The 26,949-nt window shown below is 53.3% G+C and overlaps 1 protein-coding gene across 20 annotated transcripts in view; it reads left to right on the top strand.

Moving 5' to 3' along the window:
* WDR27 (WD repeat domain 27) overlaps positions 1–26,949 on the top strand; it is a 181,513-nt gene that overhangs the window by 17,777 nt on the left and 136,787 nt on the right. For 11 of the 20 annotated variants that reach the window (XM_042253747.1, XM_060419336.1, XM_042253744.2 and 8 more), the window contains exons 8-21: positions 275–383; positions 1,456–1,552; positions 3,586–3,686; positions 4,255–4,541; positions 4,729–4,850; positions 4,952–5,034; positions 10,714–10,792; positions 12,602–12,679; positions 15,443–15,537; positions 16,957–17,046; positions 20,385–20,506; positions 21,465–21,598; positions 24,755–24,852; positions 26,131–26,252. In XM_042253747.1, the coding sequence (XP_042109681.1) occupies positions 275–383; positions 1,456–1,552; positions 3,586–3,686; positions 4,255–4,541; positions 4,729–4,850; positions 4,952–5,034; positions 10,714–10,792; positions 12,602–12,679; positions 15,443–15,537; positions 16,957–17,046; positions 20,385–20,506; positions 21,465–21,598; positions 24,755–24,852; positions 26,131–26,252 (1,617 nt within the window). The other 9 variants (XM_027972684.3, XM_060419341.1, XM_042253755.1 and 6 more) reach the window with 7 other exon arrangements.

The raw sequence follows: 26,949 nt of genomic DNA, 5'->3' as shown, positions 1-26,949 counted from the left end.
GGGAGGGTATCAGAGGTCAGAAAGGAAGAGCTGGGGGCCTCTGAAGGGCCGTCTCTCATCCTGTCGGCTCCCTGCTCACTCTTCTCACTGACTGACTGCTCCTCATGGTGGTATCTGGTGAGAGTCCCGTGTCTAGACGTGTTTCCGCGTGTCTAGACGTGTTCCAGCCTGGCTAGACCTGTCCTGTGCATCGAGACGTGCTCTCGCATGTCTAGACGTGTTCTCGCATGTCTAGACGTGTTCCAGCCTGGCTAGGCGTATTTTGGTTTTCCAGCTCTGGATCTTCAGTTTGGTCGAAGGGCACCATTACCGCTGTGTGACACACGTTGACCTGAGGAGAAAGAGAGAGAGTTTCTCTGCTAGGAGGGCAGAGTCCGAGCCAGGTACGTAGCCAGGTGATGCCCTGCAAACCCTGCCTGGAGGTCACGGCCCCCATGAACAGGGGTGGGGGAGGGACCTGGAACCAGGCAGGACGTGGGGAGCACATGGGGTGGGGGCGGTGGGGGCTTGTCTTGCTGCCCAGGGGGCTCCTGTCCCTCCCCCACCCAGCACTTGCTGGCTTCCGCGGGTGGTGTCACAGCAGGGCCACCCAGGAGTCCGGGGCTTCTCAGCGGAGTCTGCTTGGCTGGCCCGGCCCCTCCTTCTGCTTGTCACCGTGCACCCGTCCCCGTGGTCAGGTGCTTGGATCTCTGCCGCCACCCCAGGAGGAGCCGACGTCCTTACTGTTCTTACCGTTTAGCTGGGCTGCGGGCTATCACGGGCACCCATCCGTGCACCTCCGTGTTGCACCAGGCGTGTGTCTGCTTTGCTCTCCTCCATGCGTGCCGTTGCTGTGTTCTTTCTGTTGGCGTGTGGGGCACTTACAACGTGTATCTTAGTAAATGGCTTTAAGCCATTTCTTCTTAAAGTGGGTCAGAAACCGCCCTTATCTGGTGGATCTCAGGCTCCCCCTGGTGGCTCAGATGATGAAGAATCTGCCTGCAAGGCAGGAGACCGGGGTTCGATTTCTGGGTTGGGAAGATCCCCTGGAGAAGGGAATGGCACCCCACTCCAGTATTCTTGCCTGGAGAACCCCATGGACGGAGGAGCCTGGCGGGCTGCAGTCCACGGGGTCGAGCAGAGTCGGACACGACTGAGCGAGCAGCACGCACGGCGGATCTTGAGCCCGCCTTCGGAACCCGCAGTTAGTTTTGAGCCATTTCCTCCCGCCCCCTTTCTGCGGGTCTGTCCTTGGAACTCCGTCTCCCTCCCTTGCAGGCTCATGACACAGGGTCTGAGCTGTATTTCCAGCCCTGTGCTTTATAATGTCCAAGACCAAGGGTTCTTCTTGATCTGTGGTCTGAGTTTCTCCAGCCACACGCCTCTCCCACCGTGCCCCATGGGGTCAGCTGTGAGCCTTCACCGCGACCAGTCATTTTAACGTCGCATCTCAGACTGTCAGTAATTCTGTCGTAGAAGGTGGTCAGCCTCCGTCCACGAAGGCCCCAGAAACAGGAGAAGAGACTGAGGTGGCCCTTCCTGTCCTGAGCCTGGCAGCCTGCGACTGTGGATTGTGAGTACTGTGAGTTCCACCAGGCCCTTACGGAGAAAGCCTCCTAGATTAGGTTCATTTTTTTCTAGAATGATTAAAATAAAACCAAACTATTTTTGTCTCTATGAGTAATAATAACTGTAAGTGTTCTTAGAGTTGCATATTTTAAGCCTTAAGGTTGATAACCTTGATCAGTTATTTTTAAGTCTGTTTAATAAAGGAAATGAGATTATTTTAATTTACTTCACCCATTGAGGCTGATCTTGATTTCTGTAATAGGGGAAAGGGTGACATTATCATAACTCATCCTAAACTTCTGCCATCTGTGCCATATTTCATACCTTTAAATTTGACCCCAAATGAATTTTAGTTATTTCTTGTTTTATAGAAATATTTTAAACATTTGGCAACATCAGGGAGCCACTGTTTTACTCTGACTAAGCAAATACGTCATGATTTCATTCCCCTTGGCTCCACAGACTGCGGAGATCTCTGGTGATGACTGAGACCTGTCTTGGGTCCTGCTGGGGTGGGGCCCCTGAGGAGGCGGCCGGCGCAGTTGCAGCCCTGCTGTGCTCACCCATCAGGCAGCCGTGTCTGCACAGGGCCCCTGCCTGGCCTGGACTTGAGCTGACTAGGGGGTCTGAGGCCTTGGGTCCCCACCTTTGCTCAGGGAGAGTGACCCTCTTTCTGCTCAGGCTCACGTGGTCTCCCTGGGGCTGGTGTTGGAGGCTGAGGACCCATGAGCAGCCCAGGCAGTGGGGGCTGTTGGAGGCCCGCTGGCCGAGGTGTGCGTGGGAGGGAGGTGCCTGAAGAAGCTGCTCTGAGTCCAGGTCTGCGAAGCCAGGGCAGGCTGGCCAGTCAGTTTACAGCCTGGGTCTAGTCTGTAAATCGGAAAACAGAGACGCAGTGGCAGATCCGTCCACCCCGGCACGGACGCCGCTGTCGGTCAGCCTCCGCCTCATCAGCTCCGCTCGGCAGCGTCTTCAGGCGCAGCCGTGGCGCAGGTGTGGGGCTCTGGCAGGGATGCCCACCTGTGCGGGGGTCTCGCGGAGGCCGCAGGTGCCTCCCTCTGGTGACCCTAGAGGACAGTTGAGTGGGGCCCAGCTTGTGGCCCTCTGAGTTCTGCCTTCCCTGGACGGTGAAAGGTTGTTGCTGACCGAAAAGACACCAGGATTCTTGGCCTCCGGAGGAGAAGAATTCAATCCGGGGCCAGAGATGAGGCTTGATCGCTCGAGCTTTTGTGTGATAAAGTTTTACTAAAGTGTAAAGGAGACAGAGAAAGCTCCCGACACAGGCACCAGAAGGGGCAGAGAGTGCCCGCCTGCCAGTCTTCAGCCGGGTGTTACGTGGTCACCAGCAGGTGAAAGTGAAAGAAAGGGATGTCTTAAAACGCAGACGGGCGCCAGGCCCCTCACCCGTGAGATGCACTTTGGGATAATCTTGGCACCAGATGATTCATCCCGGGCCATAAAACAATTGACTTGAATCTTGGAGAAGGCAGATCACCATACAAATAGTTTCGTTTACATAGATTCAGTTCCGTTCAGTCGCTCAGTCGTGTCCGACTCTTTGCGACCCCGTGAACACTATCTGAGTATAACATACTGGTTTGTCAAGCAGGTTCTGAGCCATTAGGCGGAACCGACTTGAAGACATAGTCTGGGGTAAATGCATAGTACATTACATAGCTTAAGACAAACATGTCCATAGGAAAAAGGCGTTGGTTATCTCGAGGTCTGAGAATAGTTACCTTCAGGTGGGGCCAGGTGTCACTGTGGCAACTCAGTATTTTAAGGGAAGCCTCCTTTTACATTGGAAGAGAGAAGGAAAGACTGCAGCTAGTTCCTCCTTCCTCTTAAGAGAGAGAAAAACGTCTCACACTTGCAGCCTGTTTCCTCTGTCTGGAGACTCCTGGCCTTCCTGCCTGTTACCCTCTCAACAGTAGGGCCTCGGAGAGCAGGGGACCCTCAGGTTCCCTGAGGCGGGTCCCTGCCGCCCTGGCTGAGGGGGGACAGTCAGCACACGCTTTTCTCTCTTCCTTTTGGAATCAGCCTCTCTGAGACTGCCCGCTGCTTGTGGATTGGAAGCTCTGCTGGTTTGCTCATGTTTAACTTGGCAAGCTTTGAACTGGAGGCCGTTTTGCATTACAAGGGTAAGATCTACCTTCAGAGGATCTTTGATACAGACAGCATGTAACTTGAACGTTTTCCTTTGTCTGACGTTCAGGGGGTCACGGTGGGTGCCCGTCACTGACCCCCAGGGACTGGGCTCCCGGGTCACCTGCAGCACGCTGGCTGTCCTGGAGCCCCCCAGCCCCTCCTGCAGCCCATCACCCCTGGTCCTCTGTCTCCTCCTCCACCTGGGGCCCAGCCACGTCCGGGACCTGAAGTGGGCCCTGTGTCCTCGCCACAGCCTTGCTGCGGTGCCGGGTCACCGTCAGAGCTGTTGGGCTGAGTGACAGACTCCTTGCCCGACCTGGCCTCCGCACACCTGCAGGCTCGGTCCCCACCGGGCCCTGAGCTGCGGGGACATGACGGACTGCTGCCCGCTGCCCTGTGTGCACACGGCCTGGCCCACGCCGTGCTCCCTGAGGGCTCTGACACCCTGGTCCGGGCCCTCCTCCTGGGGAGCCACCTCCCTGTCGTCTGTCTGCGCACGTGGCCTCCGCTGGCCCCGGCACCTGTACCTGCCTCCTCCCGGTTGGTTTTCTGTCCGTTAAGGTCCCACGCCACGTGCCCAGCCTGGCTCGTCCTCGGGGACGCCGTGCCCACCGCACTCTTGCAGCTGCATGTGGAGCTTGGTCTGCGGGTTCGCGCGGGGGCGGCTCTGCAGGGGCAGCGGGCTGTGCGCTCTGTACTCACGGCCTGGGCCGCAGCCCGGGTGCAGGCAGCACCTCGTGGCCTTATGTGTGGCCTGTTTTCTCTTTGCCTGGAATGAAGACTTCCGGAGCCTCAGCATTCAGGTTGCTGGATCCTGCGCCGTGGCGACTGGAACCGGCGGTGGTGTGGTGAGCAAGGCCGGGGCGGTGCGCCCTCCGCTGCGGTTTATCTTCCCTTCTTCTGACGTGCTCTCCTGCCTGCTCGCCGTGTGAGGCTGTGTGTGAAGGTTCAGGGGTCACACACGTGCACAGGGCACCCATTAGCACAACTAACGTGCCCACAACCACGACCGATTCTCTGAACCCTTCTGTGCAGGCCCTCTGTTTGCTCACGTCCATGTTCGGGAACGAGACCGCGCTGGTGGAGGTGGACCCTGCCGCCTTGCTGAGGTCCCAGCAGCGCCCCCGCCGGGGACCGGACCTGTCGGTGCTGCCCAGGTGCGGAGCCGTGCGAAACTGTCTTTAAGATGCCCGTCTCCCTGAAACAGCTCCATCAGGCAAGTTTGCTCTCACAGACCGGGGCTGTGTTTTAATTTCAGCTCCTGTGTCTCACCGACCTCTCCGCTGTACGTGGGACTTGTTAAGGAAAAAAGGACCAAGCCGGCTACTCAGAAACACTCTGGTGAGTGTAACGTAGTCTGAAACGCAGAATGTAGGGCGGCTCCGCGTCTGAGTCGCGTTTGTTTGCTCAGCTTCTCTGTCGCTTTGCGGATTCACGTTCATCGAGGTGAAAGCTCAGAGCTTTCTTCTTCCTTTGCTCCTTCCTTCTCACGTGTTCTGACACGGTTTTTGTGGCGGGGAATGTGTTGGGCGTTTCTTCATGACTTGGGTATAATTCATAGGAAGTCAGAACATGAGAAATACTGGCAGTGGTTTCTCTGGGTTGATTTCCTTTATGCTAACTAGTTTAATCTCTTTGAAGTCCGAGGGACTCTCGAGTCTTCTCCAGCACCGCAGTTCAGAAGCATCAGTTCTTTGGCACTCAGCCTTCTTTATGCTCCAAGTCTCACATCTGTATGTGACCACTGGAAAAACTATAGCTTTGACTATAGGGACCTTTGTCGGCAAAGTGGCATCTCTGATTTTAATATGCTGTCTAGGTTGGTCATAGCTTTTGTTCCAAGGAGCAGGCACCTTATCATTTCATGGCTGCAGTCACCGTCTGCAGTGATTTTGGAGCCCAAGAAAACAAAGTCTGCCACTGTGCTATTCAGTAAATGCTGTTGTTTATCTATTTTAGGGGCTTCCCTGGCGGCTCAGACGGTAAAGAGTCCACCTGCAATGCAGGTGACCCGGGTTCAATTCCTGGGTTAGGAAGATCCCCTGGAGAAGGGAATGGCTACCCACTCCAGTGTTCTTGTCTGAAGAATTCCATGGGCAGAGGAGCCTGGTGGGCTACAGTCCATGGGGTCAAAAAGAGTCGGACACGACTGAGTGACTAACACTTTCCCTTTTTATCTATTTTGTATTTGGCAGTGTGCATCTCTTCACTTATTTCTGGTGTGTGTTTTTACGGTAGTAAAATACAAATCACACAGAATTCACCGTATTAATCATACTTGTGTCTACAGTTCAGTGGCGGTAAGCAACGCTATGACTTTGGGCAACATAGAAAGTCTTTTTGAACCATTTTCTTCAATAATGCCCCCAATAATGTGATGTTATGTATAGATTTCTTTTAACATTTTTTGGGAAAACTTGTGGATTAACAAATATTAATTAAAATTCCTAATAGCTGGAATAATACTAGGTTGTTCAGAGAGTATTCCAGAGTCCTAACTGTGTTCTCACTGGAAGCAGACTCCTTGCAGGGTGAGCTCTGTTACGAGCGGTGCCGCCCCTCACACCTGAGGCCAGCTTGTTCTGTCAGCCGCGTTCCGCAGTGTGAGCTGATAGCAGACCTCTGTGTGGAGACCTGCTGTGAAGCGAGACTTGGGCTTGTCTTTCTTTTTTTAACCGAATTCATTACAGTTTGTTCTTAGACATGTTTTACTTAGATCGCCCCTTAAAATGGAATCTGAGAGTTTTATTTTATTATTTTAAATTTATTTTTAGTTGGAGCGTTAGTTGATTTATGATGTGCCAACCCCTGCTGTGCAGCAGGGTGACTCAGTTTCACACAGATACACATATATATTTCTTTAACAGAATATTCTTTTCTATTATGGTTTATCCCAGGAGACTGGATCTGGTTGTTCCTTGTGAGGTACAGTAGGGCCTTGCTGTTTATCCGTTCTAAATGTGACGTGAGCGTGTGTGTTACTCACTCAGCTGTGTCCGGGTCTTTGCTATCACATGGACTGTAGCCCACCAGGCTCCTCTGTCCATGGAATTCTCCGGGCAAGAATACCGCAGTGGGTTGTCATTCCCTTCTTCAGGGAATCTTTCCAACTTCGGGATCAAACCCAAGTCTCCTGAATTACAGACAGTATCTTTCCTGTTTAAATAGATCTGAGGGTCTAGATCTGATAGACACAGTGCCTGATGAACTATGGATGGAGGTTCGTGACATTGTACAGGAGACAGGAATCAAGACCATCCCCATGGAAAAGAAATGCAGGAAAGCAAAATGGCTGTCTGGGGAGGCCTTACAAATAGCTGTGAAAAGAAGGGAAGCAAAAAGCAAAGGAGAAAAGGAAAGATATATCCATTTGAATGCAGAGTTCCAAAGAATATCAAAGAGAGATAAGAAAGCCTTCTTCAGTAATCAGTTCAAAGAAATAGAGGAAAACAATAGAATGGGAAAGACTAGAGATGTCTTCAAGAAAATTAGAAATACCAAGGGAACATTTCATGCAAAGATGGGCTCAATAAAGGACAGAAATGCTATGGACCTAACAGAAGCAGAAGATATTAAGAAGAGGTGGCAAGAATACTCAGAAGAACTGTACAAAAAAGATCTTCATGACCCAGATAATCACGATGGTGTGATCACTCACCTAGAGCCAGACATCTTGGAATGTGAAGTCAAGTGGGCCTTAGAAAGCATCACTATGAACAAAGCTAGTGGAGGTGATGGCATTCCAGTTGAGCTGTTTCAAATCCTGAAAGATGATGCTGTGAAAGTGCTGCGCTCAATATGCCAGCAAATTTGGAAAACTCAGCAGTGGCCACAGGACTGGAAAAGGTCAGTTTTCATTCCAATCCCAAAGAAAGGCAATGCCAAAGAATGCTCAAACTACTGCACAATTGCACTCATCTCACATGCTAGCAAAGTAATGCTCAAAATTCTCCAAGCCAGGCTTCAGCAATACGTGAACCGTGAACTTCCTGATGTTCAAGCTGGTTTTAGAAAAGGCAGAGGAACCAGAGATCAAATCGCCAACATCTGCTGGATCATGGAAAAAGCAAGAGAGTTCCAGAAAAACATCTATTTCTGCTTTATTGACTATGCCAAAGCCTTTGACTGTGTGGATCACAATAAAGTGTGGAAAATTCTGAGAGAGATGGGAATACAGACCACCTGACCTGCCTCTTGAGAAATCTGTGTGCAGGTCAGGAAGCAACAGTTAGAACTGGACATGGAACAACAGACTGGTTCCAAATAGGAAAAGGAGTACGTCAAGGCTGTATGTTGTCACCCTGCTTATTTAACTTATATGCAGGGTACATCATGAGAATAAATGCTGGGCTGGAGGAAACACAAGCTGGAATCAAGATTGCTGGGAGAAATATCAATAACCTCAGATATGCAGATGACACCACCCTTATGGCAGAAAGTGAAGAGGACCTCAAAAGCCTCTTGATGAAAGTGAAAGAGGAGAGTGAAAACGTTGGCTTAAAGCTCAACATTCAGAAAATGAAGATCATGGCATCTGGTCCCATCACCTCATGGGAAATAGATGGGAAACAGTGGGAACAGTGGCTGACTTTATTTTTCTAGGCTCCCAAATCACTGCAGATGGTGACTGCAGGCATGAAATTAAAAGACGCTTACTCCTTGGAAGGAAAGTTATGACCAACCTAGATAGCATATTAAAAATCAGAGACATTACTTTGCCGACTAAGGTCCATCTAGTCAAGGCTGTGGTTTTTCCAGTGGTCATGTATGGATGTGAGAGTTGGACTGTGAAGAAAGCTGAGTGCCGAAGAATTGATGCTTTTGAACTGTGGTGTTGGAGAAGACTCTTGAGAGTCCCTTGGACTGCAAGGAGATCCAACCAGTCCATCCTAAAGGAGATCAGTCCTGGGTGTTCATTGGAAGGAATGATGCTAAAGCTGAAGCTCCAGTACTTTGGCTACTTGATGTGAAGAGCCGACTCATTGGAAAAGACTCTGATGCTGGGAAAGATTGAGGGCGGGAGGAGAAGGGGACGACAGAGGATGAGATGGCTGGATGGCATCACGGACTCAATGGACATGGGTTTGGGTGGACTCTGGGAGTTGGTGATGGACAGGGAGGCCTGGCGTGCTGCAGTTCATGGGGTCGCAAAGCGTTGAACACGACTGAGCAACTGAACTGAACTGAACTGAACTCTTTAGTGCTTGATCTATCAGGGAAGCCCCCTAAGTGTGACATCCCTTCTGCTGATCCCGAATTCTCAGGTGCCCCTCCCTGCCTCGGCCCCTTGGCACCCGCCACGCTGGTGTCCGTGTCGGTGCGCGCGTGTCTGCGGTGAGCGCAGGCTCCTTTGTGTCGTGCACGTGCGTGCTGCCGTGTGGTGTCGTCTCTGTCTGACTGACGCCATTCAGCATCGTCTCCAGGTCCCTCTGTGTTGCTGCAAACGGCATCATCTCATTCTTTTTACGGCCGCGTGATGTCCCACTGTGTGAGTGCACCGCGTCTTCTCTATCCGTTCATCTGTCCAGGGACGGTCAGGCTGTCTCCATGTCTTGTCTGTGTGAGCAGTGCTGCTGTGAGCAGACGGGTGTGTGCATCTGGTTGGACGGTAGTTTTGTCCAGGTTTTTTTTTTATTTTTTTGGTTGCATGGCAAGAGTCTTGCAGGATCTTAGTTCCCCGACCAGGGTTTGAACCTGGGTACTGGAGGTCACCGCTGGACTGACGGGGCACGCCCTATTAGGATGTACCATTTTGTCCCAGATGACTGTACATGCTGTGCTATGCTTTACGGCTAAGTAACATGTAGATTGTGAAGCGAAACTTTAGTGAGAGCAATCGTATGAACAGTACAGCTTATTACAGAGGTTACAATTTCTCTGTATCCAGAGACTGGTGAAATTTACAGCTTTGACTTTTTATGATAGCTTTATGTGTTGTTCAGAAAATATTCATGTGGAATATTACAGAAGATGACTGATTTATAGTGATTCTGTAATCTCCAAATTAGAGATTGGCATAATAGAAATAGCTAGATTTCCTGGTTCCCCTGGGATTTCCAGTCCCTCCCAAGGGCCTCTGGGGGCCCAGCTCCCTCCTCGGGGCCCCCGTGCCCAGTGGGGTTCCTTGAGCTTTTGATGGGAACATGTCTTGGTTTATCACGTTTGAAATAGTTCCAAAAGCAGAGCTGAATTTCTTTGTTTAAAAAAAAGAGAACTGTTTTTAGGAGTATTCAATATTATGTAATTATCCATTTTCTAAAGCTGTTTTATAGTATTGTACAGAATATTCATATTGAATAGCAAGTATCAAATATACATAGAAATGAGTAATTCTGGCAGGACTTTATTCTGTCTGGAAGCACCCTTGGGACATGTCCGTGTGGGTGGTAAGTTTCTGCGGTGTCAGAGCTCTAACTAGCCAGCTGGGCCGTGGAAGCTTACAGTGTGTTAAGAATGGGGTACGGTGTTTCCTTGCCATTAAAATGCTCTGATGGCTGGTCTTTCTTACTGTTGTGTCGTGATAAACACAGGCGTAAGAGAGACACTTGGTTGGCTTCAGAGACTTACATTCCTGTTGTAGCGGGGCTGTGCCTGGCACCGGCACAGAGGCACCTGCTCCACGCTGCGGGTATCAGGGTCCCATGGACAGAATCCCACTGGCCGGGTTCCGTGTGGCCTGTCTCACCCCAGAGTGGACAGCCTCTTCCAGACATGCCGGGAGGGGCCAGCGCTGTGGGAAGGGCTGACGCGTTAGCCCTCGAGTGTCTGCAATGCACAGTGTTAAATACTGCGGTTCGGGTCGTGTAAGGAGGGGAATCGCGTTTCCGCTGTCTTCCGGTGCTTTTAACGCCCCGGTTGCCGGGGTGGAGGTTCGCCTTCAGGGACGCAGCCTCTGCCGCCTGCAGGGCGTGCACTAACTCCCCTTGAGTGGACTTGGCGGTCTCTGCGGAGCCGCGTCCTCGTCCACTGTGAGGCGGCCATGTCAGCGACTCGCCTCTCCCGTGGCCGTGCTCCCCGCAGCTGCTCGGAGTGTCGTGAAGGACCGCCCGCTGGTTTTCCACAGCAAGATACAGTCGTCGGGCTACACGGCTGCCCCGCGGTGAGTGGACCGGCCAGAGACAGACCATGGCCTCTGGACGCAGGTGCGGGTGTGGATGGAGGTCAGTGTGTGGACCCCAGCATGACCCCATCACAGAACAGAGGCGGCAGTAGCAAGCGTTTGTTGAGTGCTTACGATGTACTTTGGGGCTTCCCTGATAGCTCAGTAGGTAAAGAAGCCGCCTGCAACGCAGGAGGTGAATGGGTGGCTGGCTGGCTGGCTGGCCGGGTGAGTGGGTGGTTGATGGATGGATGGGTGGGTGGGTGGATGGGTGGGTGGATATGGATGGGTGGGTGGATATGGATGGGTGGATGGTTGGATGGGTGGGTAGATGGTTGGATGTGTGTATGGATGGATGGGTGGATGGGTGGATGGGTGGGTGGTTGGGTGGGTGGGTGGATATGGATGGATGGATGGATGGGTGGGTGGGTGGGTGGGCAGATGGACAGATGGTTGGGTGGATGGATGGATGGATCAGTGGGTGTATGGCTCAATGGTGGCTGGGTGGCTGGGTGGAGGGATGGATGGGTGGGTGGATGGGTGGGTGGGTGTGTGGGTGGATATGGATGGGTGGGCAGATGGGTGGGTGGATGGTTGGATGTGTGGATGGATGGGTGGCTGGGTGGGTGGATAGATTGGTGGATGAGTGGGTGAGTGGATGGGTGGATGGGTGGATGGGTGGGTAGGTGGTTGGATGGGTGTGTGGATGGTTGGATGTGTGGATAGATGAACAGATGGTTGGGTGGATGGATGGATGGATCAGTGGGTGTATGGATCAATGGGTAGATGGGTGGCTGGGTGGATGGGTGGATGAGTGGGTGGCTGGAAGGCTGGGTGGCTGGGTGACTGGATGGATGGGTGGATGGGTGGAGGGATGGATGGGCATTGAATGGGTGGGTGGTGGATAGATAGATCCTGGATTCATGCCTCAGTACATCTGCACACTAGTCCAGGCCCTGAGCCTGCGTGCTGGCTCAGTGGTGATGCCATCTGCTAAGTGTGGACTCCTCGGGTTCACTTTACTTGGGTGGGTCTTGCATGTGGGGCCTGTGAGGGAGTCCAGGGGGCAGGGACCAGGCCGTGGTCAGTCCTAAGTACTAGCCCCAGGGTTTGAACTTTCTAGAGAAAGCACAGGGATATTCTAGGTGGCGTCAGCAGGTGAGGATGTGTTTTGCTGTGACGTCCTCGAGGCAGTGAGGACAGGCGGGGAGGTGGCGAGGCTGACGGGCTGCCTGCCTCCCTGCCTGGGTGCTTCCTCCTCCTGGGCCTCACCCAGCCCCCACCGCCCTCACGCAGCCTCCCTGAGCCCTGTGCTCCGGGTGGGGTGGGCCCCCGCCCCAGTCCGGTCCTCACAGGCCGGTGTGCATGTCCTCCCCCGCCTCATCCAGGCCTGCTCCCGGTCACTGCCCAGCGGACTTGCAGAGTCTGCAGCAAGCATAGCCCCCCGCCCCGCCCTGTCTCTCTCCCAGGGCTCCAGACCTGGAGCTGAGATGTGGGGTTGCCCTGCATGCCTGGCTGCAAAGTGATTATCTTAGTTTTTGTCTAGGAACCAAAAACTTGTAGGAAAATAGCACAGTGTTCTCCAGAATTTTAAAACACAAATACACTTATGTCCCCATTAGTGAAATAGCTGATATGGTTATAGAATTAGAGGGTTAGCTGTCAAAATTAAAGTGATTAAATGTTCAGTTTATTACTAACTTGGGATATGGGAAGCATTTATGAATTTATGTTTATTTTTTCACTGCAAAGTAGGTCTCTTAAGCTTAGAATTTTTAATCTTTGAATGACATGGAGTTCTTTCCACAGTGCAACTATGTTTTCACCAAAGACTAGCTTCAAAAATGATGGTAAAAGAGCTTCAAGATGCAAGAGCAATTACAGGTGGTATGTGACCTAGTTTGTATCCCAAGCAAATTTGAAATAATTTGGAGGAACTCTTTAGACAGTTTAATTGATTTTTTTCAAACAGAGATAAGACCTTCTAAGTACCTATGTGTAAATATGTACCTATACACACACACATATGTATATATTATTTTTGTATCTGTCTGTTCTTTTAGATAAATTTAAGTCATATTAATCATTTTTCAGACCTGCTGCTTAACTATTTAGAAACATTTAATTTTTGTTTAAGTGTCATTTCGGAGAGCATCATAGCTAGCGGTTATTCTAAGCGTCTGAGGTCGTCATTGGGCAGGAAGTCTGAGTGGACATGGTGCTTGGTGCCATTCTGGGTGGCCTGCGATGGGCTTGTTGGCTCGGAAAGGCTTCCTTTACCCAGCGGCCCTCAGCCCAGGGCTAGCTGCCTGGCTCTGCGTCCACACCTGTCCCCGTGTCCCATGATGCTGGACGAGTTCTGCAGATTCCCTGGGTCCGTTTCTCTGGACAGGAGGGTGTTTGGGGGCCTGCGGGGCCCCCAGTTCTGCTGTTAGAGGTGACGCCATCTACGCAGAGACGGTGGGCTGTGGCACTTGAGCGGCTGCTCATTCCCGTGAGCGTCACAGCTGTGCCTGCCGTCGCTGGCTCGCAAGTCGCTGCTGGGCCTGACTTGCCACGTTTCATCTCATTTCTGGTCCTCTTCCTGCCGCGTCTGCTGTTCCCACGTCAGCAGGTCGTTGCTACTGAGTAGGCGTCTCCAGCAGATGCCCTCACGCCCCGTCAGACCCTCTGAAGCATCCATGGTCGAGTTTGGAATGCAGCCCTGGGCTCTGCAGGGCTTGGATTTCCTGTGGTGGTTTTTCCAGGGAGTTAAAAATTTTTTTTCTTTATCATAAAGGATGTTGGATTTTGTCAAATGCTTCTTATGTGTCTGTTGAGATGACTGTTGTTTTTATCATCTCTTTTTAAAATGTGATGTATCACATTGGTTTGTGAGTGTTGAACCATCTTTGCATCTCTGGAATGAATCCCAGTTTGTCGTGTATGATCCTTTATACACATTGTTAAATTCAAATTTGTGATATTTTGTTGAGGACTTTTGCATCTATATTCATCAATGATATTGGCCTATAATTTTTTTGTAGCATCTTTGTCTGGTTTGGGTATCAGGGTAAAGGTGGTGTTACAGGTAAAATTGGGAGTGTTTCATCTCGTCAAGTTTTTGTAATAGCTTGAGAAGGACAGGAATTGGCTCTTCTTTATGTGTTTGGTAGAATTCCCCCATGACGTTGTTCAGTTCTGGACTTTTTGTTTGCTAGGAGTTTTTAAATCACTAATAAAATTTCGCTACTGGTGATCCATCTGTTCAGGTTGTGATTTCTTCCTGATTTAGGGTTGGAAGGCTGCGTGATTGCAGAAATCCACCTGTCTCTTCCAGGTGGTCGCGGTCATTGGCGTGTAACTGCTCACGGTGCTCTCTAGCGACGTTTTCTGCCCCTGTGGGACTGGCTCTCAGCTCTCCCCTTTCGTGTCCTGTTTATTTGGGCCTCTGTCTTCTCTTCTCGATAGCCTGGCTAAACATTTGTCAGGGTCGTTTTGCCTTTTCAGAAAGCAGCTCTTGTTTTGCAGATCTTTTCGGTTGCCCTTTGGTCTCTCTGTTTCTCCTCTCTGATCTTTGTTGCTTCCTTTCTTTTGCTGATTTGGGGTCTGTTTATTCTTCCGTTTCTGGTTCCTTTAGGTGGAGGATTAGATTGTTTGCTTGAGGTTTTTCTTGTTTCTTGAGGACGGCCTGTGGCGCCCGAAAGCGCCCCTTTATAACTCATTCTGCTGCACCCCATACGCTTTTGGAAAGCGGTGTTTCCGTGGTGCTTTGTCTCGAGGTGTTTTCTGCTCTTTTCTTCGCTTTATTCTTTGACCCATTTGGTTTTAGTCGCTTGTTCAGTCTCCATGTGTCTGTTCTTTTCACATTTTTCTTCCTGTGATCGATTTCCAGTTTCAGAATATTTTGTTTAGAAAAAGTGCTTGATGTAATTGCTGTCCTCTGTGTCTTGTCGAGACTTGTTCCATAGCCCAGTGTATGATCTGTCCTGGAGAATGTTCCATGTGTACCTGAAAAGGATGTGTGTTCTGCTGTTTTTGGATGAGGAATGTCCTATAGGTATCTGTTAAGTCCAGTTGGTCTATTGTGTCATTTAAAACATGTTTCCGTATTGATTTTCTGTCTGGATGCTTTGTCCTTTGATGTCAGTGAGGTGGTGGAGTCCCCTACTGTTATTGTGTCATTACTTTCTCCCTTTATGTCTGTTGATATTTGCTTTATATGTTTAGGTGCTATTTTATAGAGTTCATATGTGTTAATGAGTATAATATCTTCTTGTATTGATCCCTTTATCATTATATAATGCCATTGTTTATTTTTTAATAGCCTTTGAAGTCTGTTATGTCTGATTTGAGTATTGCTGCTAACCGTCTTATTTCCATTTTCATGAAATATGTTTTTCTATCCCCTCATTTTCAGTCTGTGCATGTCTTTAGCTCTGAAACGAGTCTCCTGTAGGCAGCATATACGTACTATTTCATGGTTCTGGATGTAAGCGTTTATATGTGTGTGTATGTACACACATACGCAGACGCTTATACACATCCGTAAATGTTGTGGAATGAACCTGTCCCTGTAGACAGGGGGCTCTCGCCTTGTTTCTAGTGTATTTCTATCTCTGATGTTGCTTTGGACTCTGCCTTAGCTGTTTCCTCTGGTCTTCCCTGAAGCAAGGAGCGCCCTTTGGAGAGTCCTGCGCCCAGCGAGCTGAGCCGGCAGCTGGCCGTGGCCCGTGGCCAGGCCCTGCTCTGTGTTCAGTATTCAGGTATGCAGCCCCAGCCAGAGCTCTGCTCCACTGCAAACTTCTTGTTTTGCCCGTTGTTCCATTTAAAACAGATTTTAAAAATCTTGGTTATTTGAAGTCACATGACATTGTTTGAGTCTAGATCAAAGCTTGCTTCCCCTGGACTGTCCCTAGGATTAGCCCAGGGCGTCCACGCGTGCCCTGAAGCTTCTGGCAGCAGGTGCTCTGGTGTGGTTACGAGCTGGTTCTGGTTATAAGCTGGTTCTGGTTATAAGCTGGTTCTGATTATAAGCTGGTTCTGGTTACAAGCTGGTTCTGGTTATAAGCTGGTTCTGGTTATAAGTTCTGGTTTGGTTATAAGCTGTTCCAAGTCTATGCTCTGAGTACGTGGCTGTCTCCTCCATGAGCCCCAAGGGAGCCTGGCAGGAGGCCTGCATACAGAGGCTGGTTCATCAAAAGAGAGGCTACAGAAGAGCCTCCCCTGCCCCCTGGAGACCTGGTCTCCTTCTTCAGTGGGTGGAGCTGGTCTTCAGCTGAAGACCTGGTCTTCAGTGGGTGGAGCCTCCCCCCAGGCACACTCGGCTCCTGGCAACCACTCCCTCTCAAGGGCATCCAAACACTTTTACTTCCTTTCTGGGAACTCAAGTCAGGAGGCAGCTCTCATCCAGGTAGCTCCACCATTTAAGCTCTTTTCAGAGTTAAACATCATTTCTGGTTTCCAGATTTGCTTACAGGTGAGAATATGCCTTTGCCCAAGTCCAGGGTCTCTGTGCACCACCCTCCACCCCCACCTCCTTGAGTGTTTGACCAGCCGTCTGCCCAAAGCAGCCGTCTGCCCAAATTCGAAAGGTTACTGACTTCCTTTTGTGTTTTTTTTTTCATAGAATTCCAGCCTGCCAAAGAATTTTTTGAATAATTTTGGGAAATTGGATATGTAGTATTATCAGTAAATATTCATGTGACACGTGATATGCTTACCAAGCATGTGACCACAAACGTGGGGCCCTCAAGGCTGAATATCACGGGGGACATGTGTAACTTACTAAGCCTTACTTTAGGGCAGTGTTTAGACGGAATGGCTGAGGCAAACGTGTCCCTAGGAGGAGGCGTGGGCGGCTGGGGCCCGGCTGTTCGGGGCTTCCCAGCAGGTTCAGGCTCAGATCCTGGTGCTGCCTCTGACCAGCCCCACGTCCTGGGCAGGCCCCTCAGCCCTAGCCCTCGGCTCCTGTCCGTAGAAGAAGCTGGGCGTGACGTGAGCCCCCGGTGGGCCCCGCACGCCCAGCGACTGAGGGCTGAGGAAACGCAGTTCCTGTTTCAGGTTTCCTCACTGCCTGAGAAAACGAGCGTCAGGCTAACTGAAAAGTTCTGTGATTTCACCTGTTGCGAGCGTGGCGCCTCTGGGCTGTGCTCTATGAGGCCTTCTCTCACTGTTTCGAGCAGGAGATGGACAGCGGCTGGCCTGTGGCTCGGCCGACCACTTGTTCCTGGTCTGCGATGCTGATCTTACTGGGACGCCTGCTGTTTTGTCAGGTAAGACGGAGAATTTCAGTTAATGTGGATTCGTGACTGTTTTTCTCTTGCTGCCAGGTCAGGTCCTTTGGCCAGACACTGAGGCAGACGCTGAGATGCCGAGGTTTGCAGCAGAGGAAGGGTTTACGCAAGGCAGCCCAGCGAGGAGCGGGGCGCGCAGAGCTCAGGCCTACTCCCCAAGGCGGGGCCGGGCATTTGCGGGGCCCAGGAGCAGGGTGGTCTTCGGTGCAGGGGACAGGATGGGAGGTGGGGACAGGGTGGGGCAGTTGTCTGCTGCACGGACAACTCAGGGTTGCATGCTGCTTTGTGGGGTGCACGTTCAAAAGCCATGAGGTGATGGTGGCATTCTGGGCCCCCTGATGTCGGGAGGTCAACTGTCGGACACCTGCACAGGCCTCGTTTTAGGGTCAGTGGTCCCAACAGGCTTGGCTGGCTACACACAGCTGATTCCACATTCCTGTAACTATAGCGACCCATATGTCAGAGGCGTTATCTGTCGGGTGCTTACAGGGTGAGCTTGCTCCGTGAGGGTGGTGACCGGTGGAGGGTTTCTGATGCGCCTCCCTCACCTGCTGCTCCGTTGGATGAGCTCACGGTTCCTGTTTGCCCTGTGTGTGTGGCTTCAGGGGGGCCTTTTCAGTCCTCTGGGGCACAGATTCAGCCTCGTTATGGTCCCGTTGTTAATCTGCAAGCGCCACGCTTGTTCCCTTCAAGCAGGAACAGACCGGCGCTGTGGCTGCCTGGGGGAACAGAATGACCAGATTGCGCCGAACCCTGCTGCGCCGAGTAGGGGCAGCAGCACTTGTGGGGCCAGAGCTGGAGGCGCGTTCATGGAAGGGGCCCCGCGGTGCTCGGGTAAAACCCATCTGGGTAAAACCCAACGTGGCTGTCTAGTCCAGGGACACCGGGGGCCTGGTGACGCCGCTCCCGGGAGGGCGCACCTGGCTCCGGGCGGGCTGCTGGGGGCGGCTGGACGGGTGTGAGTGTGGCCGGGAGGACCACCCCCTCATGCCGGGTGGAGGGCAAGGGGTGTAACAGCTAAACCCTGGGGTCAGTGACTTCAGAAGGTTAGACTGATTAAGATTTCATGGAGTACGGTGGGGCTGTAGACACACGCAGTCCTATGACGGGATGGCACTGAGCCTGGAACCCCTGCTGCTGTCTCTCGAGTTCTGTGTCTGCCTGCGGGCTGCCCACTGGCCCCCCTCCAGGGTCCTTCCTGTTGGTAGGCGCCTGCAGCCTGGCTCCCGACCCCCATCACTGCCCCTATGGTCCTGGGGCGGGGCTAGGGTCTGGGTTGTGTGTCCTGGGGGGGTTGGATCGGGGTTGTGTGTCCAGGCGGGGGGCTGGGGTCGGGGTTGTGTGTCCTGGGGGGGTGCTGGGGTTGGGGTTGTGTGTCCTGGGGGCCTGGGGTTGGGGTTGTATGTCCTGGGGCGCTGGGTCGGTGGGTGTGTGTCCTCTGGGGCTCTGGGTCAGGGTTGTGTTTCCTGTCCCTGTGGTCCTAGGGCGCTGGGTCAGGGTTGTGGTCCTGGGGCGCTGGGTCGGGGGTGTGTCCTGCCGCTCTGCTCTCGAGCGCATCCCTGCTGCCCAGTCCTGGGGCTTTAGCCATCAGTGGTGGGAGCCGTCCGCCGTGGCTGTGGGGAGAGGACACTGAGGAAAGCGGGGCCTGGCGGGGTCCCTGGGAGGGCACGTGGCTCAGCAGGGCCTGGGGTCTCTGTGCTCACCCTGAGGCCAGTGTCTGCACAGGCCTCGGGGTTCTGGAGCTTCCGGTGTCCAGGGCGGAGCTTGGAGGAGAAGGTCCCGTTGGGGTCCTGTGGTCACTGGGAGTCGCGGTCTGTCCTGACCCTCGGGCGGGAGCGAGCAGCCTCCTGACCCATCAGCTACCAGAGAGGGGCGGTGCTCGTTAGCGATGAGGGTGTGCGGGGACCAGAGGCACGGGTCCGCTCGGCTGTGGGCCAGGCAAGGGAGCCCCGCTGAATCTGCCTCACGTGGCCTCGAGGCCTCTGGCCGCGTTGGGAAGGTGGTGGCCCGAGCAGCCTCGTTTGAGGCTTGAGCTGGTGCATCTGGAGCTCGGTGTGTCCAGCTCCCGCCCATCCACGCAGCCCGGCTCTGGCTCCGCAGGAGCTCCCGGGAGCCCGCAGCAGAGGGCAGCAAAGCCCTGTCTGGTGTTTCTCCACTCGGTTGGTCCTGGCTCTCCGTTTCCTCAGGGTCGTGTTTACACGTGTCCATCCTCCCAGGATGGTGTCCCTCCTTCTTCCTGTGGGCTCTCCGACCGGGGTGATGCGGTGATGCTACACCTCTCTGTCCAATCTCAGGTTCCCGAGTGTGGTTCACACGCTGAGCCCAGGGTGCGCGCGGACGTCTGGGGTGAGCTCGCCGAGACAAGACTGTCCCCTCGTCGGCTGTTCTTCTCTGCAGTTTGTCACAAAGCGTCCGACATGGGAAGTCCGAGACGCTGGATCGCGGGCCCAGGGGTGGCGTGTGGAGCCCGCCCAGGGCAGCGCAGGGCTCAGAGGTGCAGCCTTGCTCAGCGGGAGGCGTCGCTGGTTTTCCCGCCTGCGTGCGCACACCGTGGCCCGCGACAGCCCAGCCCGGCCCTCTTGGTTCTGAATCTCCTCTCGCAGGACCGCAGTTTTCTCTTCCCAAGCTCCACGTGTCCGCCTCCGAGAACCCTTCCCGGCAGGGGCTCCTCTGCTTCCCAGTGGCCGTGGGGGCGGTCCTGGGTGATTCCAAGGTTGCTTCCCGGCCGTGATGGCCTTTCTAAGGAGTTGTGAGGGCAAAGTGGGTCCAAAAATTAGGTTGTGTGTGGGTTCAGAGGCGGAGATGGCTGACGCCAATCAGAGAGGGCAGGGCTGGCCGGTGGATGGGGGAGTCGGAGGGGCCAAGACAGAATCTGCAGTGGGTCCTGACGCTTCATTGGGACTGAGCGGACCAGCCAGGCAGCAGGTGCCGGGTCAGCAGGGGCCAGGGACCCTGCACGAGCGGCTGTGGTCTTGCCCCTGGTGTAGCCCCCTGATCTGGGCAGCGTTTCCTCTCCCTTCCTGAGCACCCGCTTATTCCCTGGGAAGGGAGAGGACGGGCCAAGTGATAAGCGGTCCGTTATCTGCAGGTCTAATTGCTCAGACACTGTAACCGTTGGCCAGCATCGTCGGCTAACACCTTCTCCACAAACTGTGTTTGGCCTCTAAACGAAGCAAGGGTGTCGGCTCGCTGGGGCGCTTGGCTGGGAGACGCTGCCGGGGTCACTCCCCTCTGGACGCGGCGGCTCTGCTGCCCGGGGGGGCTCAAGGCCCGCTGCCCTGGGGGGCTCAAGGCGCGCTCTTCCTCTCTGCCCTCAGGTCACGACGGGGCGGTGGGCAGCGTGTGCTGGAGCCACGGTGGCCGCTGGGTGCTGTCCGCCTCCCAGGACGGGACGCTGCGGGTGTGGTCGGCGCGCGGCCCGGAGCTGGCGCTGCGTCTGGTAACGGGGCCCTGGCGCAGATGGCGGGCGGTCGGGGGCCCTGCCCGGCTTCTCCTGCGCAGTCTCCGGCCCCGCCCGGGGGGCAGGGGCAGGCGGGCAGCACGGTGTGTTCACATGGACACGTGACACGCAAGCACACGCAGCACACGCGCGCACACGTGTGCACATGCGGTTGCATACGCCTGACGTTTGCGTGGTCCGAAAATGGCGGAACAGTAGTAAAATATGGGAATGATTTAAATGCAAAAATAAGTGTGATTCTATAGTAGAGGCGATAATAACGCTCACAGGACACTATGTGGGGGAGACGTGTTTTGGGGAGAAAAATGCCTTACTTTAGTGATTTCATAGGAGACTGTTTGGAGACAAGGGAAGGGAGTCAGGAAGACAGGTAGGGGACAGGTGACGCGGCTCTAAGTCACCAGGCTCCTCGCTGGCAGGAAGCGGGTTCGAGGACGCTGCTCGCACCCATCCTGTGAGTCTCGTGAAAGGAGACTTGAGTCCTGGGCGCTGCTCGAGGAAGGCTGGTCACACCCAGGATGGCAGGCAGGGCCGAGGGGAGAGGGGGTTGGCTTTGGGGCCCAGAGTCCTGTTGACTTCTGCACCCTGCACGGGCTGGGCCGTGTCATCGGAGGAGCAGACGCCTCAGAACCAGGTTTAAAACAGGTGGAGAACTCTGGCTTCAGTGCATGTCCTGTCGGGTTTCAATGTTCTTTCCTTTTAGAGTTTTTAAATGGCCGGAATTCCAAACAGTCACTACAGTAGAATCTTAATTATGCAGCATCGTTTACAGAGTCAGGAAGAAGCACCGAAGGTTGCACGTTGGTTCTTCCAGGAGGCATTCTGCACATTTAGAATAAGTGGATGTTTGTGTTAGGATGAGAGGGTCTCATATTTATAGCAGTAGAGTTTTTACTGACACTTATTTATTAGTGATGATGACTGATTCTCACTGCAGGGCAAAGACACGTTCCCTAAGCCTGTCCAGTCTGCACAGTTTTATTACATGGACGCGTTTATCTTGTCTTCCTCGGGCCCCGAGGTCCAGCTGCTCAAGTATCACATCGACACCAGCAAGGACGACTTACGAAGGTAGTGCCGCCTGTGGTTGGGGACGCTGTGTCTCAACCGCGCGTCGGGTGTAAAGTAACAGGGTCCAAGGTGTCATCACACCCTCCTGTGATCGGAAGTCCCTTCTCTGCATGTGGAGCTTCCCTGGGGGCCAGGCCTGGCCCTCGGGGAACTCACCAGTGTCCGGGGCTCAGGAAAGGGGGCCACTGCCCTGGTTCAGCAACAAGATTAACACGTTTTGTATGTGAGATTATTACCGTTTATAGTGAGTTGAGGTGGTTGCAATGGTCAAGAATCAACCTGCCAAGGCAGGAGATAGGAATTCCATCCATGGGTTGGGAAGATTCCCTGGAGAAGGACATAGCTACCCACTGCAGTATTCTTGCCTGAAAAATTCCATGGACAGAGGAGCCTGGTGGGCTACAGTCCATGGGGTTGGAAAGGGGCTGATATGACTGAGTGAGCACACGTGCGTGGAGCGTTGCATACACATCCACAGATGCGCGTGTGTGTGGCCTGCTAGACGCGTGCCAGGGCACACCTGACTTGGCAGGCACTGATGCTTGGCTGTCTTTGTTTTCAAAGCGTTTAAGAAAATGAAGCCTGCAGAGAGGACCAGAGGCCTCCCCTCTGAGCCCCGCCCCTCTGCCACCTCCCGAGACTCACGTGCCCGCGCCCACCCTGGTCTCTAGCTGCTGCTCACCCGGGTGTCTGTGCAGCTTGGTGGGCGGTTCCTGTGTGACACACCTTTGATCACCACCATGCTCACGAGCACGGCCGCTCCCCGTGGGTTTACCTGTTGGGATGTGTCAGGGGACAGGAGGCCGCCACAGCTCTTCCTGGTTCCCACATAGAGACACCTCGCTTGTTCCAGTGGGGCGGCCCTGAGCTTCCCTGCACGCATCTGGTGGTGGGCCTTGTGGGCCGGGTGGGCATTTCTGGACTCCCTGCTCCGGCCTCCCCTCAGGGGGCACATGTAGCACCCGGCAGCGTGGTGGCACCCAGCAGCGTGGTGGTGCCCAGCAGCATGGTGGCACCCAGCAGCGTGGTGGGGGGCTCGCACTGCTCTGAAGGCGGTGCCCTCAGGCTCCCCTGTCCTGCGTCCTGCAGAGTGGGGGCCCATCAGCCAGTTCCCTGCCTGTAGCTGACCAGCTGCTCACTGTGTTCACACCGTGATGTTGGTGTTTCCATCAGGTCCTGCCCACCACCCTCTTCTGGGTGGCTCTGTCCCGCTTTTGTCACTCTGCAGAACAAGGTGGCTGCTGTAGCTCCAGGCATCACATCTGTGTTTCTCACGGCAAGATGAAAGGGAGACTTGTTTAGGCCTGCATGCCTCAGGGACCCAGGAACACCCTGGGTGTTGGGTGGGGCTGGTCTCATGGACAAGCTGTTTGCCTCTTGTCTTGGCCCCCTCCCACTTCCCTCACCTCTGACCCAGAGTCCCCCTGGTGCTGACAGCCTCGCCTTGATGGGCACATGCCAGCCTCCAGCACTGGGGACTCCTGCACCCCGGGCAGGTGTGGGGTTGGGTCGGGAACACCTGCACTTTATCCGGGAGGCACTCCCGGGCCTCCCCCACCGCAGGGCTGTCTGCACCCCGTCTGCTCACACGACTCTTCTCTCTGAGACCCTTCCTGGGCCGTCCTGTCCACAGTAAGTTGCTGCTGTCACCTCTTCAGCCGTCCTGCTGTGTGGCTTTGGGCAGTCTCTCAGCAGGACGCACGGGGGTTCATGAAATCTCTGCTGATCATTAAGCTTCATGCCCAGACTTCCCCTGAGGCTTGGCCTGGCTTGTCCCTGGGTCTGCATGTGGCCTTTTCTCCCGGGACGTGAGGCCTGTCCCCGCCCCCAAGTCACCCCTCTGGGCACCGCTCTGGCTGGCTCTGCACCAGACCCCTGCCCCGCAGCTGCCTCCCTGTGGGCGGGGTGGGCCGACAGCCGGTCCCACCCACACCTCAAGTGTCTGAGAGGTCTGGACTCTGAGCCCTAACGGCTTGGCCATTGCGTCGCTCTGCCAGCAAAGGTCCGTCTCGTCAAAGTCATGGTTTTTCCAGTCGTCGTGCATGGATGTGAGAGTGGGCTGTGAAGAGGGCAGAGCGCCAAAGAGTCGATGCTTCGGACTGCGGTGCTGGAGAAGACTCCTGAGAGCCCCTTGGACTGCAAGGAGATCCAACCAGTCAGTCTTAAGGGAGATCAACCCTGAATATTTGTGGGAAGGAATGATGCTGAAGCTGAAGCTCCAGTATCTTGGCCATCTGATGTGAAGAGCCAATTCATTGGAGAAGTCTCCGATCCTGGGAAAGATTGAGGGCAGAAGGAGAAGAGGGCATCAGAGGATGAGGTGGTTGGATGGCATCACCGATGCAATGGACATGAATTTGGGCAAACTTCAGGAGTTGGTGATGGACGGGGAGGCCTGGGGTGCTGCAGTCCCTGGGCTTACTCAGAGTCAGAGCTGACTGGGCAGCTGAGCAACAGCCGCAGATAACTTACAGCCACTGGGTGCCTTAAGCGTGTAGAGCTTCCCCAGGGGCTCAGGTTGCAAAGAATCTGCCTGTAATGCAGGAGACCCCGGTTTGATCTGTGGAGACTTGCTCTGCTGAGTCGCTTCAGTCGTGTCCGACTCTGCGACCCCGTAGACGGCAGCCCACCAGGCTCCCCCGTCCCTGGGACTCTCCAGGCAAGAACGCTAGAGTGGGTTGCCATTTCCGTCTCCAGCGCATGAATGTGAACAGTGAAAGTGAAGCCGCTCAGTCGTGTCCGACTCCTTGGGAGTCCATGGACTGCAGCCTATCAGGCTCCTCCATCCGTGGGGTTTTCCAGGCAAGCGTACTGGAGTGGGGTGCCATTGCCTTCCCTGGGAGTCTTGCTAAGTATATACAATTATTTTAAAATTAAGAGAAAAGTTTGTTTTCTCATAGATGGGGATGAATTCCACTTGGCTATGTATATAGTAATATTTTTCATGAAGTTTTACTAAAGGAAAAGCTAGAATTACCTGAAGGATAACTTAGGTAGTCAACGTGCTACCCAGTAAAATTTATTATTAATATTTATTAATTAAATATGATTGCTAATATTGACATGAAAGCATTTATTTTAAAGTTCTTGAAGGTAGACTCTCGGGTAGTGGCGAAAGGGGAGCCAGGAGATAGAGCGCCCTCCACCCTCTCGCAGGTACAGACAGAAGAGCTGGTGCGTGCCGGTGTGCAGGCTCCTCTCGACCGACGCCACGGAGGTCACCAGCTTGTCCGCAGTGAATGACTTCCACTCTTGTATCCTTTCTCCTGCTCTGCGTCCGATGTTTCCGCATCCTGCCCATCATCCTTCCGGCAAAGGCTTGTGCTGAGGGTCCAGGCTCCAGGCTTGGGCTGAGCACTCGGGCCTCATGGAGCTCAGGGGCCTTTGTGTAACGGCTTCATCTCAGTAATGAAAAGAGCCCCGGAGGGAAAGGGAAGCTGGACGTGGGGCGCCTGTGAGGTAGAGCAGAGTGACGGGACCTGAGGTTTCTGGTCTGCTCGCGTCTTGAGTAACAATAGTTTAATGCATTTAAACAGGACATGGCTACACTTACCACATGCATCCTTTGATGAACTGAAGGGCGTACCCCATCTCATGTGGAAGATGGCAAAGTTACAGCAGTGAGTTTTTGTGGTTCCATCATCATTTTAAATTAAAGAGCATTGACTTTATTTAGAAACAAAGCTCTGATCTTTAGGGAGATATCTTATAAACTTTAATTCAAAGGTACAAGATTCTTTTGAAAAGTTTTATTCCTGAAATTTCAGAAGGACTGATACAGGGTATTAGAGGTTCTAGAATATTTTAATTAGAAAGGTAATTTTTTTTATGCTAGGACCTTTTGCTAAAAACACAAAAACACTTAGCAGAAACGCGTTGCTCTGACTACTCTCTGTCCTTGAGTGAGGACCCTGAGCACTTGGCTTTAGCGCTGGGTTTGTTGTTAGATCTAATAGCACTTTTCAATTCTGTACTTCTCTAGCACGTATACATTTTGTGTTTTGGCCACACCACGTGGCAGGTGAGAGCTCAGTCCCCTGATCTGGGATTGAACCCATGACCCCTGAAGTGAAGCATGGAGTCTTAACCACTGGGCTGCCAGCTTAGCCGCTGTCCCTCCTGGTCCCTGTGGATGAAGTGTCCTTGCCGTGTGCTGCGTCCACGGCTTGTCCTCCATGCAGGCAGCCTGACCTGGTGGGAGGGGGCGCCGTTCACTTCCACAGCCTCCCTGTCTAATCTCTGGCTCAGACCCGTCTTCAAGCTCAGTGCCTACATGCGGGACAGCCATTCCGCCTCTTGATTTGGGTGTTTCCTGACATCTCAAGCCTTGCTTAACTCTCAGTGGACCTGGGCCTGCAGTGTGGAAACCTGCACGCCTGGCCTCCCTGTCCTCCCAGCAGCTCTGGCCAGGCGCCTGGGCTCAGGTGGGGAGCGGGCTGTGGTCAGGACCGTCCTGTGGAGCCTCAGGGTATCGTCACTGGTCACTGTCCATGCAACCTTCTGCTGAGAGAAGTTCCCTAACTGAGCCCCAGACCTCGTGCTTACTGCCGGGCGGAACCGGACCTTAGAGGTTTTCGACCTCAACGTGGGCTGCAGTGCGGCCGTCATCACAGGAGCCCATTCTCGGCCCGTCCACCAGATCTGTCAAAATAAAGTGAGTGACCTTCTGACCACCCACAGCCTTTGTAAACTTTGTGTTTAAGTGTTTAACAAACTCATGATGCACTCTTATAGCATTTTGCTGCTAAAAGCAACAGTGGTTTTTATCGGCCATGAAGCTATTGCAGGCCTTGATGTTTGATGTTAGAAGGCGTTTGGATGCTGTGTCGAATGTGGGTGTTTGTACCTTTGTCTTTGATGATTTTATGGTCCCAGTTTTTTATTTTACCACTTTCAAATGAAAATGGTCCCGTTTCCATTTACCACTTGGCGGTGGTTTGGGTGCTTGCAGTGCTGGGTAGATTCTGCAGGGATGTGAAGCGGCCTTTGTGGATTCACGGGTCTCACTGTCCGGTGCAGCTGGTGTGTCTCGACGGAGGAAGAGTTCAAATAACACACGAGTGGGCGTTGGAGGCCAGGGACTGAGGAGGTGGCCATTCTGATGAATTCATTGTCTCACAGTTTAGTTCAAAAGATGCTTTGTTGCTCAAAAGAACAACAGAGACTTGTGAACAGAACGTTTGTTTTCAGGACTACAACTTTGATTTTTGATAGATTTGTAATCGCTTTCCAAATTAAGGATTTACTTTATAATGCCTGCAGAAATATGCATTATGGTTCAAGGATATTCTCCTGTTTTAAGTGAAGTCTTACTATATTGCTCAAAGAAGACTCTCTTATCCACAGTTTCA

The sequence above is a fragment of the Ovis aries genome, chromosome 8, assembly GCF_016772045.2.
Source record: "Ovis aries strain OAR_USU_Benz2616 breed Rambouillet chromosome 8, ARS-UI_Ramb_v3.0, whole genome shotgun sequence".
Classification (NCBI taxonomy): domain Eukaryota; kingdom Metazoa; phylum Chordata; class Mammalia; order Artiodactyla; family Bovidae; genus Ovis; species Ovis aries.
Note: the sequence above shows the minus strand (reverse complement) of the source record. Positions and strands in the feature narration are given on the sequence as shown.